General features: G+C 40.8%; 1 protein-coding gene across 3 annotated transcripts in view; it reads right to left on the reverse strand.

Moving 5' to 3' along the window:
* Positions 1-19,871, reverse strand: part of LOXHD1 (lipoxygenase homology PLAT domains 1) — a 2,432,812-nt gene that overhangs the window by 1,081,143 nt on the left and 1,331,798 nt on the right. For all 3 annotated transcript variants that reach the window (XM_044082024.1, XM_044082018.1, XM_044082011.1), the window contains 2 exons: positions 9,769-10,069; positions 9,517-9,671 (listed from right to left, as the gene is read on the reverse strand). In XM_044082024.1, the coding sequence (XP_043937959.1) occupies positions 9,517-9,671; positions 9,769-10,069 (456 nt within the window). The remainder of the gene's footprint in view (positions 1-9,516; positions 9,672-9,768; positions 10,070-19,871) is intronic.

Raw genomic sequence — 19,871 nt, forward strand, 5'->3', positions numbered from 1 at the left:
TGTTTGAGAGGTAACTGGTGAACCAGTTGAGAGAGGAAAGGGATATGTTTAGTTTAGAGAGTTTAGCAAGGAGAAGGTTGTAAGAGATGGTATTAAAGGCCTTAGAGAGATCAAGTAGGAGAGCAGATACAGTACAGCCCAGAGTCCCGGGCTTTGTTTACTATTTCTAAGAAGGAAAGAAGGCAGTCATAGTGCTGTGACTGGGTCTAAATCCATGTTGTGTGGGAGTTAGTAAGTGATTGTCTATAAGATAGGATAGGAGTTGTAGAAGGATACATTTTTCAAGAATTTACAGATTTGGGATAGGATGGCGATAGGACAGAAGTTTGTGATATTGTTATTATTGCCTCGTTTGTGCAAGGGTATGATGAAAGCCTTTTTCCAAAGTTGGGGTACATAACCTTCTTGGAGACAGCTATCGATTAGAATACTGATGGGGAAGGCAATGGCTTTGGCTGCTATGTTAAGAAAGTATGAGGGAATGTTATCGGGGGCAGTGGAGCATGGTTTCAGTTTCTGAAGGAGGTTTTTTTTTGGTAGGCATAGGTATGGGTTTTATGGAAAAAAGTGGAGATTGAGAGAAGAAGGCATTAGAGGATGGTGGGGAAGGGGATGTCATGAGAGGAGATGCAGAAGTAGAGGATGTAGTGTTGTTAGAGAAGGATGAGGTTAGTTTGGTAATTGAGTCGATGAAAAACGAGTTAAATTGGGTGGCCAAATCTATGTCTAATACATTGGGGTCTGGACTGGGGTTATCTTTTTTGCCAGGATTAAGGATGGTGGAGATACCTTTCCAGAATTTTTGTGGACTTGTTTTATGGCTGTTTTGAAGTAAGGAGAAATAATTTTGCCAGTCTACTATAATAAGCTTTTTGACTTTGTTACGATGTGTTTTGTATTCATTAAGGGTGGAGGGACTCTTATTTTTCTGGTAATGTACCCAGGCTTTATCTCTAAGGTGCATGGCAGCTAGTGTATTTTTTGTTAGCCAAGGGACAGTTTTGCTTTTTATTCTTTTGGATTTTATGGGGGCAGAGTTTTTAGGGGGCTCCATTTTATTTTTAGAGAGTTAGAAACGGTATTTGGATTAAAGTTTTTTAGGTAGTGAGTGGAGATGTAGTTATGAGATAGATGTAAGGGAGAAGGAAGACGGCGTGCAAAAGTGGAGAGGTGGTTACTGAGGGAATCAGGAAGGGTGCCACTATCAGAAAAATAATGAGGGTGAGAGACTAAGATCCAGTCTAGGGTACTACCACAGGAAAAGTTTTTTGAGGGTCTGGTTGTGGAGTTGATAAGCTGAGAGAAGTTATAGAGGTTAATATTTAGGGGGTTTTTTGGGACTGAATGGAGGACCAATTAATATTCATGTCTCCCAGAATTATAGTTTCATTGCTGATGTTGGTAGAAAGCCAGGAGAGGATATCCTCGAGTATTGAGATATTGTCTCCGGGGGAATGTATAGGGAGGCTATAGATATGTGTTTATGTCTATTTACTTGAAGAATAGCCAGAATTAATTCTGCACTGGCGAATTGAGGAATAGGTTTATCGTAGGGAGTAACTGATAAGGAGGATAAGTATAGGAGAGCTACTCCTCCACCTTTTTTGTGGTTTCCTTCTTTTCTGATGATAGAGTAGTTGGGTGGTGCTATTTCTGAGTCTTTTATATGAGGTTTTAATGAAGTTTCAGAGACAGACAGGATGTCTGGTTTATTGTGGATAAGCCAGGCATGCAGGTTGGGGATTTTATTAGCTACACTTTGGGCATTCATATCAGTTAGTAGGATGGATTTGGATGTAGAGGAGGGGGTGTGGGGGCCTGGGTTAGGGTGTGTGTCTCCAGATAGAAGGATGGTAGTTAGATGTTGAATTATGCTGGAGAGGTATTTGGACTGCTTAGTATCCAAGTTGAGTATTATTAGATTTTTTTAGGGTTTTTCTGGTTAGTGAGAGAGTAGAGTGCTTATAAGAAGAAATAAGTTTGTAGGGAAAGAGTAGATAATTATTGATGGGATATAGGCAAGGGGATACTAGGATAAATGAGTATGAGTGTAGTGTGGGAAGTGAGTTGGTAAGATGAAAAGATGGAGAGTGGTTGCTGGTAAGTAGCTGGGTAAGATAGTAGATATAGGATAAGTTTAGAAGTAGTATTTGAGTTGAGAAGGGTGTAGGTTTTGAAAGCATAGTGAGGTTAGAAATGCTAAGAGTGTGTGTATAGTGTGGCAAGGTAGAGGGGCAGGTTAGGTTGAGGATTATGGTTGGGATGGAGAGGTGAGTGGTGATAGATTGGGGGAGGGTATAGGTAAGTATTGAGAGTTGGTAAAGGATAGAGTTTGATTGGATAGAGAGGGAGTAGGTGTGATTACAAGAGTATAAGTTTAGAGGCCCTGGGTGTGGGTGAGATTTGGGGGCAGGGTAGGGGAGTGGAGTGAGCCCTTAGGATGAACGGTGCTGAGTAGAGGTTGCTTACCACAAACAATCAGTGGAATAGGGAACAAGCAGTGACTATGTGAGCCAAATAAGGTAAGGGTATAATGGGATGCAGCTTTGGGCTTAATTTAGAACTGAGAGCCAAATATGGGGTTAAACTACTTGAGTTAGAACTAAAGCCAGATAATGTGGGAAGTACTGAGGAAAAGTCTATCACGAATTTGTGCTGTTGGGGATATGATAAGGAACAGTAATGTTACACTGCCACCTAGTAGCAAACATTAGTTATTGCTACTGGGATAGATAAGGAGTGGAGGATATAGGGGAATGGAGACCACTGCAGGCTGCTAGCAATGTGTGAAGAGGCACTACACTAAGCAGACTGGTTAGGCAAAAGAATGGAGGTCAAACCATATTAAATAATAGCCTTGCATCAGGCTTTTTGCCCACTGAATGGTGCACAGCAACAGTTATCCCACTCCACAAAGGGGGAGCCACCACTGATCCGGGGAACTATCGCCCTATTAGCCTGATGAGCCTGGTCTGCAAGGCCATGGAACATATCATCATGGAACTCATAAACAAAGACATTGGTAACCTCCAAACTCTGGATCCCATCCAGTTTGGGTTTGTGAAAGTCAGAGCATGCGTCCTGAACCTGACTGACTTCTTTGAGGTTGTCACCAAAGCCGTAGATGAGGGTAAGGTGGTTCACACAGCCTATCTTGACCTCACCAAGGCTTTTGACACCATGCCCCATTCTGGAATTATAGCTAAACTCACTAAACTAGGTATGAATCCCGACGTCACAAAATGGGTTGCCAACTGGTTCACTGACAGAACCCACACTGTAAAAGTTGCAGACTCCAAATCTGACCTCAAAGCAGTGACAAGTGGAGTACCACAGGGTTCCATCCTGGGACCTCTCCTGTTTGGTATCTACTTCTCTGAAGTACAGGATAACACAGGAGGCCTCTGGCTAATGAAGTTCGCAGATGACTGCAAAGTAGGATCCATAGTCAAGTCCCCAAATGATGTGGACATCCTACAGAAGGGCCTCGCTGAGACAGATGCCTGGTGTCAGAGCCATGGCCTCAAGCTCAATGCCAAAAAGTGCAGTGTCATCCCCTTTGTTAAAAACTCTGTACCCATGATAGGCAGCAATCTACTTAACACCGAATGTGTGATAAGAGACCTTGGGACCCAGGTGGACAGTAGTCTTATTCTTTGATAGTCACATCACCACAGTAGTCAGGAAGTCCTTCTACGTGGCACACCTCATCATAAAAGGGTTCTCATCCAGGAAAAAAGAGGTCATTGTTCCCCTCTACTCGACACTCATTAGACCCATTATAGAGTACAACGCCCCTTTTGGAATGTACCTCACAAGACATCTGCAGCAGCTGGAAAGGCCACAAAAGTACCTCACAAAGAGGATTACTGGCCTCAAACAAATGCCCTAAACTGAGTGCCTCAAAAAAATCCAGCTTTACTCCGTAGCATATCGCCTACTCCATGGTGATCTCTGCCTAACATATAAAGCTATGTCAAACCCAGAGCTGTTGGACATGCTGCAACTAAAGAAATCCCAATCCCTCCAAGCTACACGCTCTAGGGACCTAAACCTTGTCACCACAATAAACAGGATATGCTGGAGGGATAGATTCCTGTCCCGGAGACTTCCCATACTCTGGAACAGGCTACCCATCTATGTCAAGCGAGTTCTTCATTGGCACTCTTCAAGAAAAATCTTGATGCGTGGATGGGAAATAGGAAATAAACCCCGGGGAACACGTCTGTGTCTCTGCTCAACAGTGGCACAGGAAAATAACTTTCTTGGGTGGCGTAAGCCAGAGAACGTTGTTGGCTAGGCTTATGTAGGCCCTTGAGCCGATAGCCTAGTACCTACCTATGAACCTATAAACAGTAGATAATACACATACACTGTTGGGTCTTGGGCAGCAGCAACACGTTTGCTGTTTTCTTTTTATGATAGTTAGGTTTGGGTTCCAGTTGCCTTGTTTTTCAGAGATGATTCAGGGTGATGACATGGAAAACACCTTGACTGGTAGGAGTGTAAAGACTTAGCAAGCTGTAATGGGAGAAAAAATATTTGTATTTTAGTAGTCTTGTTAGAGAGAGGGGTGACAGGAGATATAGAAAAAGAATTAGGAAGGAATTTCAGGAGAGATAGAGGGAGAGGCCAGAGGATAGGGTCAGCATAAGTATGGAGATATACAGGTAGAAAGAAACCAGTGAGGAAGGGAGGGAGCAGCAGGAGATATGGTAGCAGGTTGAGAAAACAAAAAGAAAAAGGAAGTAGCTGAGATGATTAGATTTAAGCAGGTAGGTCACATAAAAATATACAGCGACAGACCAGGTTACACAATTATATCAGCAGCAATTTCAGGTTACATCAATGCAGCAATTAAATCAAGTTCTTTAGCACAAATTACTGAAAAATAGAGGCAAAAATAAAGGCAGCAGCAAGGAATTTAAAATTCATGATATGCAGAGTATTTAATCAAAACAAATATATAAAGGCAACAGCAGTAGTTAAATGGTAGAGATGCAACTACAGATTGAGATGTGGTTACAGCAATTAGTGCACCAAAACCTCATGTAATATGCAGTCTGGGCACTGCGACTGAGTATCTGCTTATTGACTACCCTTGTAACCAATATTCTTAGGCTAGCCTTTATAATATGTCAGTGAAATAGCTTATGCCATGTGCGGCTTTATTTATGATTAAGACATTTAAGAAAAGCCCGGGAAATAGCTAGCGGACGTCTCATTCACTGTGTATCTAGTTTTCAGTTACCTTGTGACCAAGAGTCTTAGGCTGGTCTTTCTATTATGGTAGTGAACTAGCGTATCCCATGGCAGCTTTATGTAGGGATTAAGACAGTTAAAATAAAGCCCAGGAGGTCTCATACGCAAATTATCTTTTGGAATTTGCATCTTGAGTTACATGGATACCTACTGAGTACACGTGTGCTCCAAGTAAGCCCAGGAGATAAACCAGATAATACAAGACACAAGAAGTAATATTCCCAGACTCCCCAAGTCTAAGAATGCCCCGTTGGACTCTTTGCCCATCTCTTGCTTCTTCTCAACTATTCCAACATTCTCACAATCTTTGGTCCCAGTGCTGTGTTAGGGCTGCTAATAGATAGTACGCTTGTCAGACAGGAAAAGTTTATTGACAATCTTTACCAAAAGTTAATATAGTATACTCTTCACAGAGAAAAGATGCAGAACTTCCCCTTAACCAGACAGACACTAAAATCTTCACCTCCACACGGGTTCACTCAGCTTAGCAACAGTCTTTACCAAAAGTTAATGCATGTTTAAACTTTGTAATTTTCCTGTGAGCATTGTTATTATTAACAACCACTAGCAAACCACCATACTAATTCCCCAGATAGACCCCTTTCCTTCATGTACATATTATTCTGCATCTTCTCCAAAACTCTTTTAATCATATTACTTAACTAGATTTTGTTTAGATTATAGCTTATTCCTGTATATTTACCCTCCAATCAACATATCCTTGACACACTTTATTTACCTAACCAGATCTCTCTTTTTTTCTGTTATACTTACTGTTACAGTGACTGTTTTATTTCCACAATTTTCCAGTTATTTGGTCCAGCAAAAGGGAAGTAGGGAGTAGTTGTGGCTCTATCCGTTACACTCAACTCTCTCTACTCCCCTACTCAACCCCCATTCCCTCCCCCACATACTCTACATTTATACTCTATCCATCCAAACCACCTCTTCCTGCAACTCCTGTTTCCTCCCAAACCCTCCTTTTAGCTCACTCTTCCTGTTGAAAAGAACCCCTCCTATAGATTGTCCTATCCCTACCTCCCTACTCTGTACACTATTAATTTTTTTCTACCCACAATATTACTAACCATTTTCATCCTTGTTCCACTACTTTTCAAACCAATTCACCTTCTCCCTTGTATACAACATAATACATCTTTTCCTCACTACAACTCTGCTTCTTTTTCTCTCTGTCTCTGCCTCCTACCATCACACTCTAACATACATAAACCTTGCCCCTACACTTAGCTACCCAGAAACTCACCTCTCAACAACTCATACATTCCAAATTCCCCCTGCTCTATTCTGTCACAATGACACCCACCTAGTTAAAATAAAACTATTCGCTCAGCTCTGTCTCCCAAAATAAAGCCAAAATATCTGTTTTTAACCTAAACTATTCAAGTTCAAAACTCTTTGAACTAAACTTACTAGTCTCAGGAGATATACACCCCAGTCCAGGATTTGCCACCAACTCCTCTCTCCCTACCCATCCCGTAAACCCCTCTCCCCTCCATTTCTCTCCTCTCAAACTAACACCTCTACATCTACCAAAAACTTAACTATATTATCACTCAACATTCATAGTATTCTAAACAGTCACTTGACTACACTCCTGGATATCTCTCCACACCCCTCGACATTCTCACCATCTCTGAAACCTGGCTAAAACCCCATATATCTGACAATGAAATCTTACCTCCTGGCTACAATATAATTCGCCAGGATAGACTCCATAGAAAAGGGGCAAGTGCTACTATACTGTACTCAGAACAACTCAACATCTACCCCTTATCTTTCTCTCCACTACATTTCCACCCAGCAGAAGTCCTCTTAGTAAACTGGAAATTGAACAATCACAAAAATATTGCCATTGCCACCATCTATATACCCCAGGAAACAACATCCATATCCTTGAACACTTTCTATACTGGATATCACAAACTATCTCCTACGAAACTACTATTTTACTGGGTGATGTTAAGATTGATTTTAATCTTCTGTCGTCTGACTCTCCATATATGAGAATTAACGTTTATGACTTCTTCCAGTTAGTCACTACCTTCACTCGCCTGAATAAACATTCCAATACTGGCATTACATTTGACTGGATCCTTACTTCCAACCCTCACTGCTACCACAACCCCTCCACATTTCCTGATTCCCTAAGTGATCACCTCCCTACCTCTCTCTCTATAAACACTCCCCCTAATTGTCCAAATCCCATCAATACAAAGGCTGTTGCAAACTTTCTAACTTCAAGCTTGACACCTTTAAACATATACTCTCCTCTATTAACTGGTCCTTACTCCATGACCTTTCTCTAGAAGACGCTGTTCTGAAATTTAATAGCATATTTCTCAACACTCTAAATTCTCTTCTCCCCATAAGGAAAATTAGAATTAAATCCAACTTTGCTTCTTGGATAACTCAAGATAGTCTCTACCTCATGCACAATTGGGATACTGCCTGGGAAAACTGGAAAAAAAAACAAATCCCCTCCCATTTTTCAGTGCTACAGAGAACTACATAATTTAGCTAAAAAACAAGTCAACCTTGGCAGAAAAATGTCTTTCTTAAGCCACAAGGAAACCCCCATACTAACCCACCAAAAATTTGGAATATTGTCAACAAGGTGCTACACCCGGGTAAGCCCTCTACACAAAATCCCTCCCCTAATAGATCTGCCTTAGACACTGCTACATTTCTTAACTCATTCATTGACTCCATTCAGAAATTAACTAAAAAATACACAAGTACCTATCCCTCTACTTCTCCTCCCATCAACCCACATACCCTCCTTCTCTCTTAAGCCTGTCTCCACTGCTTATATCAGATAACTTCTCAGTAAACTCGAAACATGCTCCCTTTCTGCCGATAACTTACCACCTCTTTTCCTTAAATTTAGCAGCAAAAGCTATTGCATTTCCCATCTCCATACTAATCAATAGATCAATACAAGAGAACATAGTTCCCAATATCTGAAAGAAATTCTATGTTATTCCCCTTCATAAAGGAGGAAACTCCACAGAGCCCTCTAATTTCAGGCCTGTTGCTATTGTTTATCTCCCCTATCAAAAATTCTTGAAAAATGCATTCATAACAGCTCCTTGCCCATCTGGTACAAGAAAACATCCTCACCCCTACCCAACACAACTTTCACCCTAACCACAGTGCATCCATTGCACTAATATCTTTTACACAGACTATCTCTAGAGCTCGACAACAATAAATTAGTCTCATGTTTATTCCTTGACCACTCTACAGCCTTTGACACTGGCTCTCACAGCCTATTTCTCTCCATCCTATCTAGCCATAATCTCTCCAACTCTGCTCTTGGCTGGTTCTCTAGCTACCTCTCCAATAGACTTCAGTCTATAGAATGGCTCTCTGCATCTTTCCCTTTCCTCCCAGTCAAAACCAGGGTTCCCCGAAGCTCCATCCTTGGACCCCTATTATGTAACATTTTCACTAACAACTTCCATCTTTCCTTTTCTCACTCCTCCTTAATACAATACACTGTTGACTCTACAATAGCTTCCACCTCTGATAATCTCTCCCACCTACTCACTCTTACCCAAGAATCTGTTTACTCTGTCGAAAAATGGCTAACATCCCAACAAGTCCTATTCACCCCAAACAAAATTATACTCTTCTTCCTCCCTAAGCCTCTCCAACACCTCAAATCTACCTTCACTGTCTCCTCCTTTAACAACACAACTTTCAAGGTTGAATCCAACACTAAAGGATTAGGGGTTATTATTGACGATCAACTAAAATTCGTTCTTTACATCCAAAACTGCATTAAAAAGATTCACCAAAAAGTGAGCCTATTCTATAGAAACAAAAAATTCCTCACAAATGAATTTAAACTCTCTCTTTAGCGCAAGCCTACTACCCAGCCTGTTATATGCTGCCCCAATCCTTACTAACCTTCAAACTAATCTTTTGCCTAAACTAGAACTCACATGCAATAAAATTGCTAGATTTAGTCAAGTAGAGTATTGATCAAAGCTGTCCATTTGCAGGCCTTCCCTGGGTAGCAGCAAATCTAAAGAGAAGACATAAAAATAGAAGTAACATTGAAGCATTAACATGTAACTTATCAGAGCGCATGGCAAAGAATTAACTGCGCATTAGCTTAAGCAACAGTGTGAAAAGGAAGGAAAAATTGCATTCTTAAGATGAAAAGAAGCATTACAACCAGTAGGTGGCATCCACAAATAAGCCCAGAATGGGAACTTAAGTGCATACCTGTCCTTTTTCAAACTTATTTAAATGTTGTGATTTCTTTAAGTGGCGCTGTCCTGTATCACCAAGTTCTCCATATATGTTAATAAAGACATTGGAATCAGTTCCTGCTCCCATGACATTCCCAGTGAATACATGAACTTCATAAGTGTTCTCAACTAAAAAAAAATAAATAAATACTTAAACATTAATGAATATTCACAAATCACACATGGATAACAAACACATTTCATAAAAGAGACCAAGAGGACCAACCTGTGAGGTCTGAGCCTCCTTCACACAGCAGTTCCACAACCAGTTCTCCATCACCTTCATCTTTGGCAAGCCAGTGCTGACACACAAACTTATATTCCTCAATAACATTTTCTTGCTTTGAATCCTCATCCCCCTCCTCGGTGACACTTTTCTTCTTCTTTTTCTTCTTTTTCTTATCATTTAATCCTTTCATTATTAAGCGCTTAATTGTGACATTTTCTAAGAACCAACCAGGACCAATGCCAGTTCCATCATGACCAATTCTGAGCTTATAGACCTTCCCAACATCTGCTGCTTCTACCTGCAAATAGGAGCACATAATTATTTAGGCATTGCTTAGAACTTCATGATGACTGTATTATTTTTTGTTACCTAAATGAGTATGCCCTAAATGCTATCAAATGAAAAAGGTTTAGCAGACATTTATTAAATAAAATAATATCAACAGTGGTGGCTACAACACTGCTTTAACTGTTTCGCTGACTCTAAGGAATATCTGTATATTCTACTGCAATTTCTGTGGTGTGATTTTGTACAGCAATGAATATGGCTACTACTACTACTACTATCTACTGAAAAAGATCAATAAAGAGAATGTCTGCACTGAAACTGGTAGAATATGGTCACGTTTCTGGGATTTGTTCAGATATTGTACTCAGACACTTATTATCTGAGTAAACACTGGTGCTGCCCTGTATCTTTTTGATTACATATGCAGCACTATCAAATGAGCAGGACTGAGAAATAAATGATTCCTAAGAGGCTTTATGAGGCCAAAGTCTGCAGCTGCAGGTTTATTTACTCTGCTGAATTTTCAATTTTTCAATCGTATACTATTCAGTGGCAATAGCTGAAACAAATTCCACACACACAAACACACACACACACACACACACACACACACACACACACACACACACACACACACACACACACACACGCGCGCGCACCATGACCCATGTTGTTGTCTGAGTAGGATTTCAATAAAACCAGAATCATCTGTTTCACTGAGTTTCCAATTCATTAACCTTTATATTTTAAACAAAAGTATCAAAGAACATTATTAAGCAATCTTAGAATGACTATATTAAGAGATGCAAGGGTACTGATGACAGAGTACCCCCAAATGGAGTATACAGGGGAGGCCTATCTCTGCAGAGAAAATGATGTGTTTGTGTTTTGTTTGTATTCAATGATTTAGTGTCTGATGAGTTTCTTCCATTAAAATGCATTCTGATAAAAGGTACATTGATCATGAGACATACATATTTATTTATTTATTTGCTTTTGTTTACCAGAAAAGTCCAGTTGGGAACTGAAATGACCATTTTTAGCTGAAGTCCAGGGAGAAAAGCTTCAAAACTAGGATAGGAACACATTTTTGGTAATTCAAAAGAAAAAAAAAAACTGTCAATAAACATTATTTAGAGTTAAGACTGCATATTTAAAACTTTAGGTGGGGATATTTTAGGGCAGATTTGAATTATTTCAGGTTATTTAAAGGTTGATGTGGTTTGGGAGTTTGTTCTATGCTCTGAAGATGGTGACAGAGAATAGAGTCACCGAACGTTCTGAGGATCCTAGGGATCTTTCTGGTATATAACATTGGATGAGATTTTACAATAAGGGTATTTTAAGTGGCTGGTGAAGTATATTCTGCAGTGTGTGAGGGTGATGTTTTGAGATAGTTTAAGCCAGTTGAGAGTACTGAGTGCAGTTCAGTGCCGGGAGCTGTTTTGGTGGCTGGGGAGTTGGGGGTGGAAGGAGAGTGAAGCAGTCCATACCAGTACTGCTACACTAATGTACACCTGGGTGTGTCAGTAGGAGCAGTACAGCTACACTAATGTACCCCTGTGTGTGTCAGTAGGAGCAGTACAGCTACAGTAATGTACCCCTGGATGTGTCAGTAGGAGCAGTATAGCTACACTAATGTACCCCTGGGTGTGCGAGTAGAAGCAGTACAGCTACACTAATGTACCCCTGGGTGTGTCAGTAGGAGCAGTACAGCTACACTAACGTACCCCTGGGTGTGTCAGTAGGAGCAGTACAGCTACACTAATGTACCCCTGAGTGTGTCAGTAGGAGCAGTACAGCTACAGTAATGTACCCCTGGGTGTGTCAGTAGGAGCAGTACAGCTACAGTAATGTACCCCTGGGTGTGTCAGTAGGAGCAGTACAGCTACAGTAATGTACCCCTGAGTGTGTCAGTAGGAGCAGTACAGCTACACTAATGTACCCCTGGGTGTGTCAGTAGGAGCAGTACAGCTACACTAACGTACCCCTGGGTGTGTCAGTAGGAGCAGTACAGCTACACTAATGTACCCCTGAGTGTGTCAGTAGGAGCAGTACAGCTACACTAATGTACCCCTGGGTGTGTCAGTAGGAGCAGTACAGCTACACTAACGTACCCCTGGGTGTGTCAGTAGGAGCAGTACAGCTACACTAATGTACCCCTGAGTGTGTCAGTAGGAGCAGTACAGCTACAGTAATGTACCCCTGGGTGTGTCAGTAGGAGCAGTACAGCTACACTAATGTACCCCTGGGTGTGCGAGTAGAAGCAGTACAGCTACACTAATGTACCCCTGGGTGTGTCAGTAGGAGCAGTACAGCTACACTAACGTACCCCTGGGTGTGTCAGTAGGAGCAGTATAGCTACACTAATGTACCCCTGGGTGTGGGAGTAGGAGCAGTACAGCTACACTAATGTACCCCTGGGTGTGCGAGTAGGAGCAGTACAGTTACATTAATGTACCCCTGGGTGTGTCAGTAGGAGCAGTACAGCTACAGTAATGTATCCCTGGGTGTGTCAGTAGGAGCAGTACAGCTACAGTAATGTACCCCTGGGTGTGAGAGTAGGAGCAGTACAGTTACATTAATGTACCACTTGGTGTGCATGCCCTTTGTATATGCAGTCTAGGCTATGGCAATGTTCTTATTACTCAAGATCTGTAAAATATGATACAAAAACAGCTATTACAATTGCATAAAGTATTTAGAGAAGTAAAGTGGCAGAGAGGGGTAAATTGCAGGTGCCGCTGAATGTTGGAGTATAATGTTTCCCTTCACCTATGGAGGCATGTCACACTTCTAGTAGCTTCACCCCTGCACTTACAGTGCAATGAAAAAGTATTTGCCCCCTTCCTGATTTCTTATTTTTTTTCATGTTTGTCACACTTAAATGTTTCAGATCATCAAACAAATTTAAATATTAGACAAAGATAACACAAGTAAACACAAAATGCAGTTTTTAAGTGATGATTTTATTTATTAAGGAAAAAAAATATCTCAACCTACATGGCCCTATGTGAAAAAGTAATTGCCCCCTAAACCTAATAACTGGTTGTGCCACCCTTAGCAGCAACAACTGCAATCAAGCGTTTGCGATAACTGGCAATGAGTCTTTCACATCGCTGTTGAAGAATTTTGGCCCATTCTTCTTTGCAGAATTGTTTTAATTCAGCTATATTGGAGGGTTTTCTAGCATGAACCGCCTTTTTAAGATCATGCCACAGCATCTTAATTGGATTCAAGTCTGGACTTTGACTAGGCCACTCCAACCTTCATTTTGTTTTTTTAAGCCATTCAGAGGTGGACTTGCTGGTGTGTTTTGGATCATTGTCTTGCTACAGAACCCAAGTGTGCTTCAGCATGAGGTCACAAACTGATGGCTGGACATTCTCCTTCAGGATGTTTTGGTAGAGAACAGAATTCATGGTTCTATCAATCACAGCAAGTCGTCCAGGTCCACAAGCAGCAAAGCAGCCCCAGACCTTCACACTACCACCACCATGTTTGACTGTTGGCATGATCTTTTTCTGAAATGCTGTGCTACTTTTAAGGCAGATGTAACGGGACGCACACCTCACAAAAAGTTCAACTTTTCTTTCATCAGTCCACAGAATATTTTCCCAAAAGTCTTGGGGATCATCAGAATGTTTGTTGGCAAAAGTGAGATGAGCCTTTATGTTTGTTTTGGTCAGCAGTGGTTTTTGCCTTGGAACTCTGCCATGCATGCCATTTTTGCCCAGTCTCTTTCTTATGGTTGAATCATGAATACTGACCTTAACTGAGGCAAGTGAGGCCTACAATTCTTTATATGTTGTTCTGGGTTCTTTTGTGACCTCTTAGATGAGTCAATGCTGAGCTCTGGGGTAATTTTTGTAGGCTGGCCACTCCTGGGAAGGTTCACCACTGTTCCATGTTTTCTCCATTTGGGGATAATGGCTCTTACCATAGTTCAGTGGAGTCCCAGAACTTTAGAAATGGCTTTGTAGCCTTTTCCAGACTGATAGATGTCAATTACTTTGTTTCTCATCTGTTCCGGAATTTCTTTAGATCACGGCATGATGTCTTCTTTTTTGGGATCTTTTGGCCTACTTCACTTTGTCTGACAGGTTATATTTAAGAGATCTCCTGATTCAACAGGTCTGGCAATGATCAGGCCTGGTTGTGGCTAGTGAAATTGAACTCAACTTTCCCAAAAATGTGATTAACCACAGTTACTTCATGATTTAACAAGGGGGACAGTTACTTTTTCACATAGGACCATGTAGGTTTGGATAGTTTTTTTTTCCCTTAATAAATAAAATCATCACTTAAAAAATACATTTTGTGTTTACTTGACTAATCTTTGTCTAATATTTATATTTGTTTGATGATCTGAAACATTAAAGTGTGACAAATATGCAAAAAAAAAAAAAAATCAGGAAGGGGGCAAATACTTTTTCATTGCACTGTAAATTCCTCCTATTTTGTAGCAGTATGGATGCAGCTATTACAAGAATAATAAAAGTTTTAAGTTTTATTATGCTGCCCTAACAATGAATCCCTGCTCCCAAACACCTTTTCTAACCTTGATTGTCTAGTGAAGAAGAAAAAAACACCAAGAAATTGAAGGAGGTGAGCATAAAGGAGCATGCACTAGCAGGTAAATAGGGCATCCACATGGAAAAGCATATATTTAGTTGGACAGTTAGTATGTTAATAAGATGAGTGGTTATATAGCTATACACACACACACACACACACACACACACACACACACACACACACACACACACACACACACACACACACACACACACACACCCACACACACCCCCACACACACACACACACACACACAGATATATATATATATATATATATATATATATATATATATATATATATATATATATATATATATATATGTATATATATATATATATATATATATATATATATATATATATATATATATATATATATATAAAGCCGCGGTAATGCAGTGGTAGCGTTGTTGCCTCACAGCAAGAGGTTCTCCTGTTCGATTCTCGGCTGGAGTGCCTTCTGTGTGGAGTCTGCCTGTCCTCCCCACATTTGAGTGGCATTCGAAAGACATGCGTGAATGAGTGTGCCTTCGTTGAAGGTTGGGCTTCGGGCTGGCAACTTGACACCATAAAAATCTACTGCCAATCATTAGTGGACCAGAGTTCCACTGTGGCGACCCCTAACTGGGAAAAGCCGAAAAGAATCATATATATACATATATATATATATATATATATATATATATATATATATATATATATAATTATATATATAATATATATATATATATATATATATATATATATACAGTTCCCCTTCAGAAGGTCGAACTGCTGAAATCTTGAAATGCATATGGTCGAGACCATATGCTCGAAATTTCAGAAGCTCGACTGTCTGAATTGGGATCGGCATACAGCGCAGAACGTGAGATTTCCCTTTCTGCACTGTAGTGCAATCTCGGAGTTGGAATAAATAAGTAGCGGGGTGTGTGGGGGGGTGCAGGGGGCTTGCCCTACTGCAGAAACATTGTTTTGTGTTTTGTTGTTTTTTATTTCCCTTTCAGAAGGTCAAGCTTCTAAAATTCGAGCATATGGCTTTGGCCATATGCATTTCGAGATTTCAGCTGCTCGACCTTCTGAAGGGGAGCCATACACACACACACACACACACACATATATAAATATATATATATATATATATATATATATATATATATATATATATATATATGTATATATATATCTATATAGATATATACATATATGTAATTATGTATGTATTAGAAAGCAGGAGGACCCAGGTAAAAGTACACTAAGTTGCAAGGAAGAGAGGAAAAGCAGAGCTGATGTTGTAAAATTCTAGAGGAGAGATTGGACAGGAAAGTTACTGAAATATATTTCTAGAAAAATACACTCCAATTTATACAAATTGTGAAGACTGGTAGAGAAGGGTGAAGGCTGCCAGCCTAGTCAAATAGAATTTGGTACATAATTCTGTTTGTAAATACTGTGAATGTTGAACTTAAAACAATGTGGCAACATTGTCATATGCCGTAAAGAAAGCCAAGTCAAGCAATTCTTGTTGGTCCTTTGAAATCAAAATGATTTCATCACTGCCTTTGAAGTTTTACAAGCCAGCTCCAGTACAGCTGGATGGGGGCTTCCTGCCTATTGTTTTAAGACTAAAGTTAATTGTGACGATTGGGGAAAGATGGGCGAAGGCTGCCAGCCTAGTCTTATAGAATTTGATCTATAATTCTGTCATTTGTAAATAAATGTAAAATACAGGCATGTGTTCTGGAGTGTAAAAGATAATTATGAAATGTGGAACTGTAAAATATGTGACAACATTGCACTGTACTGGCCCAATGAGGCATGTTGTGATCCTTTCATGTTAGAATCCGGCTACAGTGCGTCTGGATAAAGGTTTCATGCCCATTGTTTTTAGGCTAATGTTCATGACCAGAATTTAGATGTGGAATGTACTTTATTGCTCTGGTTTCTGTTAGAATATACGTGTGAAATGACTTATATTGTTTTAAGTTTCTGAGCAGGTGTTAGATTGCTAAATAATGCAGTTTGTGGCCTGAGAACTCCAGACTAAGGGTAAAAAATTATGTAAATTGGGAGGGCCTTAGAGACATGTTTGTTAATAATGTTTAAATACTATTTCTCACAAGAGACTTGAAACATTTTGATCTTAGATATTTAACTCAGCACTCTGCCTAAGCTCACATGTAAGATTCTAGCACTGTAATTTCTTGCAGGAATAGTTAAAGCTAGTAAAGATTAGCTAGGTATTTTTCTTTGAAATCAGACCTGTTCTACTGTATTATTTTAAGTTTCAGTGTGATCTCTGAACTCTTAGATATCTCTGTGGTGTAGTAGTTTTGTCTTGTGTTTTAATTATTTATTAAATATTTTTAAAACCTTCTCCCTGTGGCTGGTTTATGTAGAGATAAATTATGCTTTAGAGTACATTATAAATTTATAGAGTTTACTATCTAAGCCTTTCCAATAAGCCTAGACTGAATAGTCACATTACTATTGGCTAATAATATTGCACAGTAATAATTGGTCACCCTTTTAAGGGCCTTTTAGTAACTGATATTATTAGCTGCATGGTGGCAGGGATTACTACCGTATGGTCTGGATAAAGGGGCACGGCTGGAGAATCTGTGTCAGCTTTTCCCAGGAGTGTCTGTGAAATTATATAAATACTTATCTCAAAGTGTGTGTGTGTTTTGTCAGCTACTTGGCAGGGACATGAAGCACTGGTTGGACAGAGAGGGTACTGGAAGTTTTAGCTTGCCCAGCTAGGCTGAGACCTGGACCCTATAGCTGTTCCAGTGGGGAGTCTTATTGGGGACCTGATGAGCAAGGGAGCAACCAGCCCCAGACTGACTGTGATCTCTGTGTGCACTTAAGGGAAATTGTACTTTATTGTGTGTATTTCTTATCTTTTCCTCTTCTAGGAGACAACCTTCCTGGTGTTAGTGGTGAGGATTGAGGCTCCTTGATGGTCTTCACAAGTGTTTGGCAGTGATGGGATCTGCTTCCCATGTTAAATGGCTTGTAGTGGTGTGGGTAGAGAGAATTTCTGTAGCTTATGTACAATGATCTCTAAAAGTGTTTTGTACTCTAAAACAGCCACACAGTGTATACTCAGAGTTCAGATCACAATTGTTTTATTTCTTTTGTTAGTGTAGTATTAGTCAGGGTGAGCAGGCAGCATGTCAACAGAGGAGTATGGAAAGCTGACAAGGAGCCAGCTGGCGGAGATGTGCCAGGCTAGGGTACTGGTGCATGGAAACCTGACTAAAGCAGATCTGATTGCAGCTTTGGTTACAGCTGCATTAAAAAAACAGCAGCTTGGAGGACAATCAGATTGATAGTGGAGATACAATATCCTCGGAGAATGGAAAGCTCAACCTTTCTGCAGTGGACTTAAAAATCCAGCTGGAGCTAAAGAGACTTGAGTTGGAGGCCAGGCATATGGAACTAGAAGCAGCTGAGAAAATGAGAAGTCTACAAGCTGAGGAAAATGAACAGCAGAGGAGGCATGAGAGGGAAATGCTGACTCTTTGCCAGATTTATGGAGTAACCGGACCACAGAAGCACATAAGGTTAGTAAATTTCTTCCACAGTTTAAAGAGGGCAATAATGTTTATAGCTTCATTCATATGTTTGAGCGGGTATGTAAACAGTGTGAAGTTGACCAAGGACTCTGGGTACAGTTCCTGACCCCTTTACTCCATGGTAAAGCTGTAACTTCCTTAGCAAAAATGTATGACACTGACTGTTTTGATTATACTGCTGTAAAAAGACACTTTGTTGGAATGTTTTAAGCTAATACCTGAAACGTATATGAAAAAGTTTTGTGAGCATAGAAGCAAGACATATGAAAATGCATGTGAATATGTTGCTGAACTGTGCACTTATTTTCATAGATGGGTGAGTGGATGTCAGGTCACCACTTTTGAAGGCCTGGCAGACCTTGTGGTAAGGGAACAAGCCCTTAGAATGTTGCCTGAGGACATGAGGATCTGGTTAGCTGATAGACAGTGTGCTACTTCAGAGGAGTTGGGGAAGAAGGAAGACCTATACCTAGCAAGCAGGGCAGCCCTGCACAGGAAAGGGACCCCCAGTACTGCTCATGGGACTAAAGGAACCCATGGTGGGCAGCACAGATTGCCCCAACAGAATCCGCAATTAGCAGGGGAAGCCACTAGTCCAGGTACACATCCAGGAGCTAGGGTTAAATGTTTTGAATGCAACCAGTGGGGCCATGTGGCATACAGATGCCCATGGAGGTAAGGTGGGGAACCAAAGTTGAGGGAGTCAGTAAGTGGGAAAGACAAAATGCCAGCAGTGGGTTTTCTTGAGACAACAGGGGTATGGAACTACCATCCTGCAGATGTCCTGAGAGGAAAGGATTTGGATGAGGCAGTAGTATGTACTTATGCAGTTACATGCAGTGAGGCTAGGAGACAAGCATGTGGGTCTGGTAACCTGAGGGAGACCCAGACAGACTACATACTTGCAGCCAGGCCTGCTGAGGTAGTTACTTCAGGGAAGGGAGCTGCTCTGTAGCAGTGAGACCGAAAGTGAGCCACAGCTACTTATGGGTACTGATGTTCCCTTAGACAGGGTAACTGCAAAGGTAGAGGTGAGTAGTAGTACCCAGGCTGTCAGTGATGCACCGCTGTCAGAGGATGCCAGACTTCCTGTTGAAGGGGAGCTAGGAAGGGTTACAAGGAGAGACTTGAGACAGGCTCAGCTCTCAGACCCTACATTTCAAGGCCTGAGGCAGGTAGCTAGGGAGGCACCTGATTGTCAAGGGAAGTGGGAATCTGTATACTGGAACAAAGGGTTACTGTACAGAGAGTGGACCCCTGAGGGAGGGCTAGAAGGTGAAAGAGTACAGCAGTTGGTAGTGCCTGGAGCCTACCATCTGGAGCTTCTAGTCATAGCCCATGATATTTCCTTTGCAGGTCATATGGGCATAAAATGTACAAAGAGGTGTATTATGCAGAACTTCTATCAGCCTGAAATTTCCAGAGATGTAACAGGGTACTGCAAGACCTGTGAGCAGTGCCAAAAGGTAGGCAAAGCAGGAGACAAGGTGAGAGCTTCTTTGATGCCTTTGCCTGTGATTGAGGAGCCATTTCAGAGGGTAGCTATGGATATTGTGGGTCCTCTGAGTACCCCAAGTTCCACAGGGAAAAAGTATATCCTAGTGGTAGTGGATTATGCTACACAATACCCTGAGGTAGTGGCTTTGTCCTCCAT

This window comes from Protopterus annectens, chromosome 1.part1, assembly GCF_019279795.1.
Source record: "Protopterus annectens isolate FY-2018-M chromosome 1.part1, PAN1.0, whole genome shotgun sequence".
Lineage (NCBI taxonomy): Eukaryota > Metazoa > Chordata > Ceratodontiformes > Protopteridae > Protopterus > Protopterus annectens.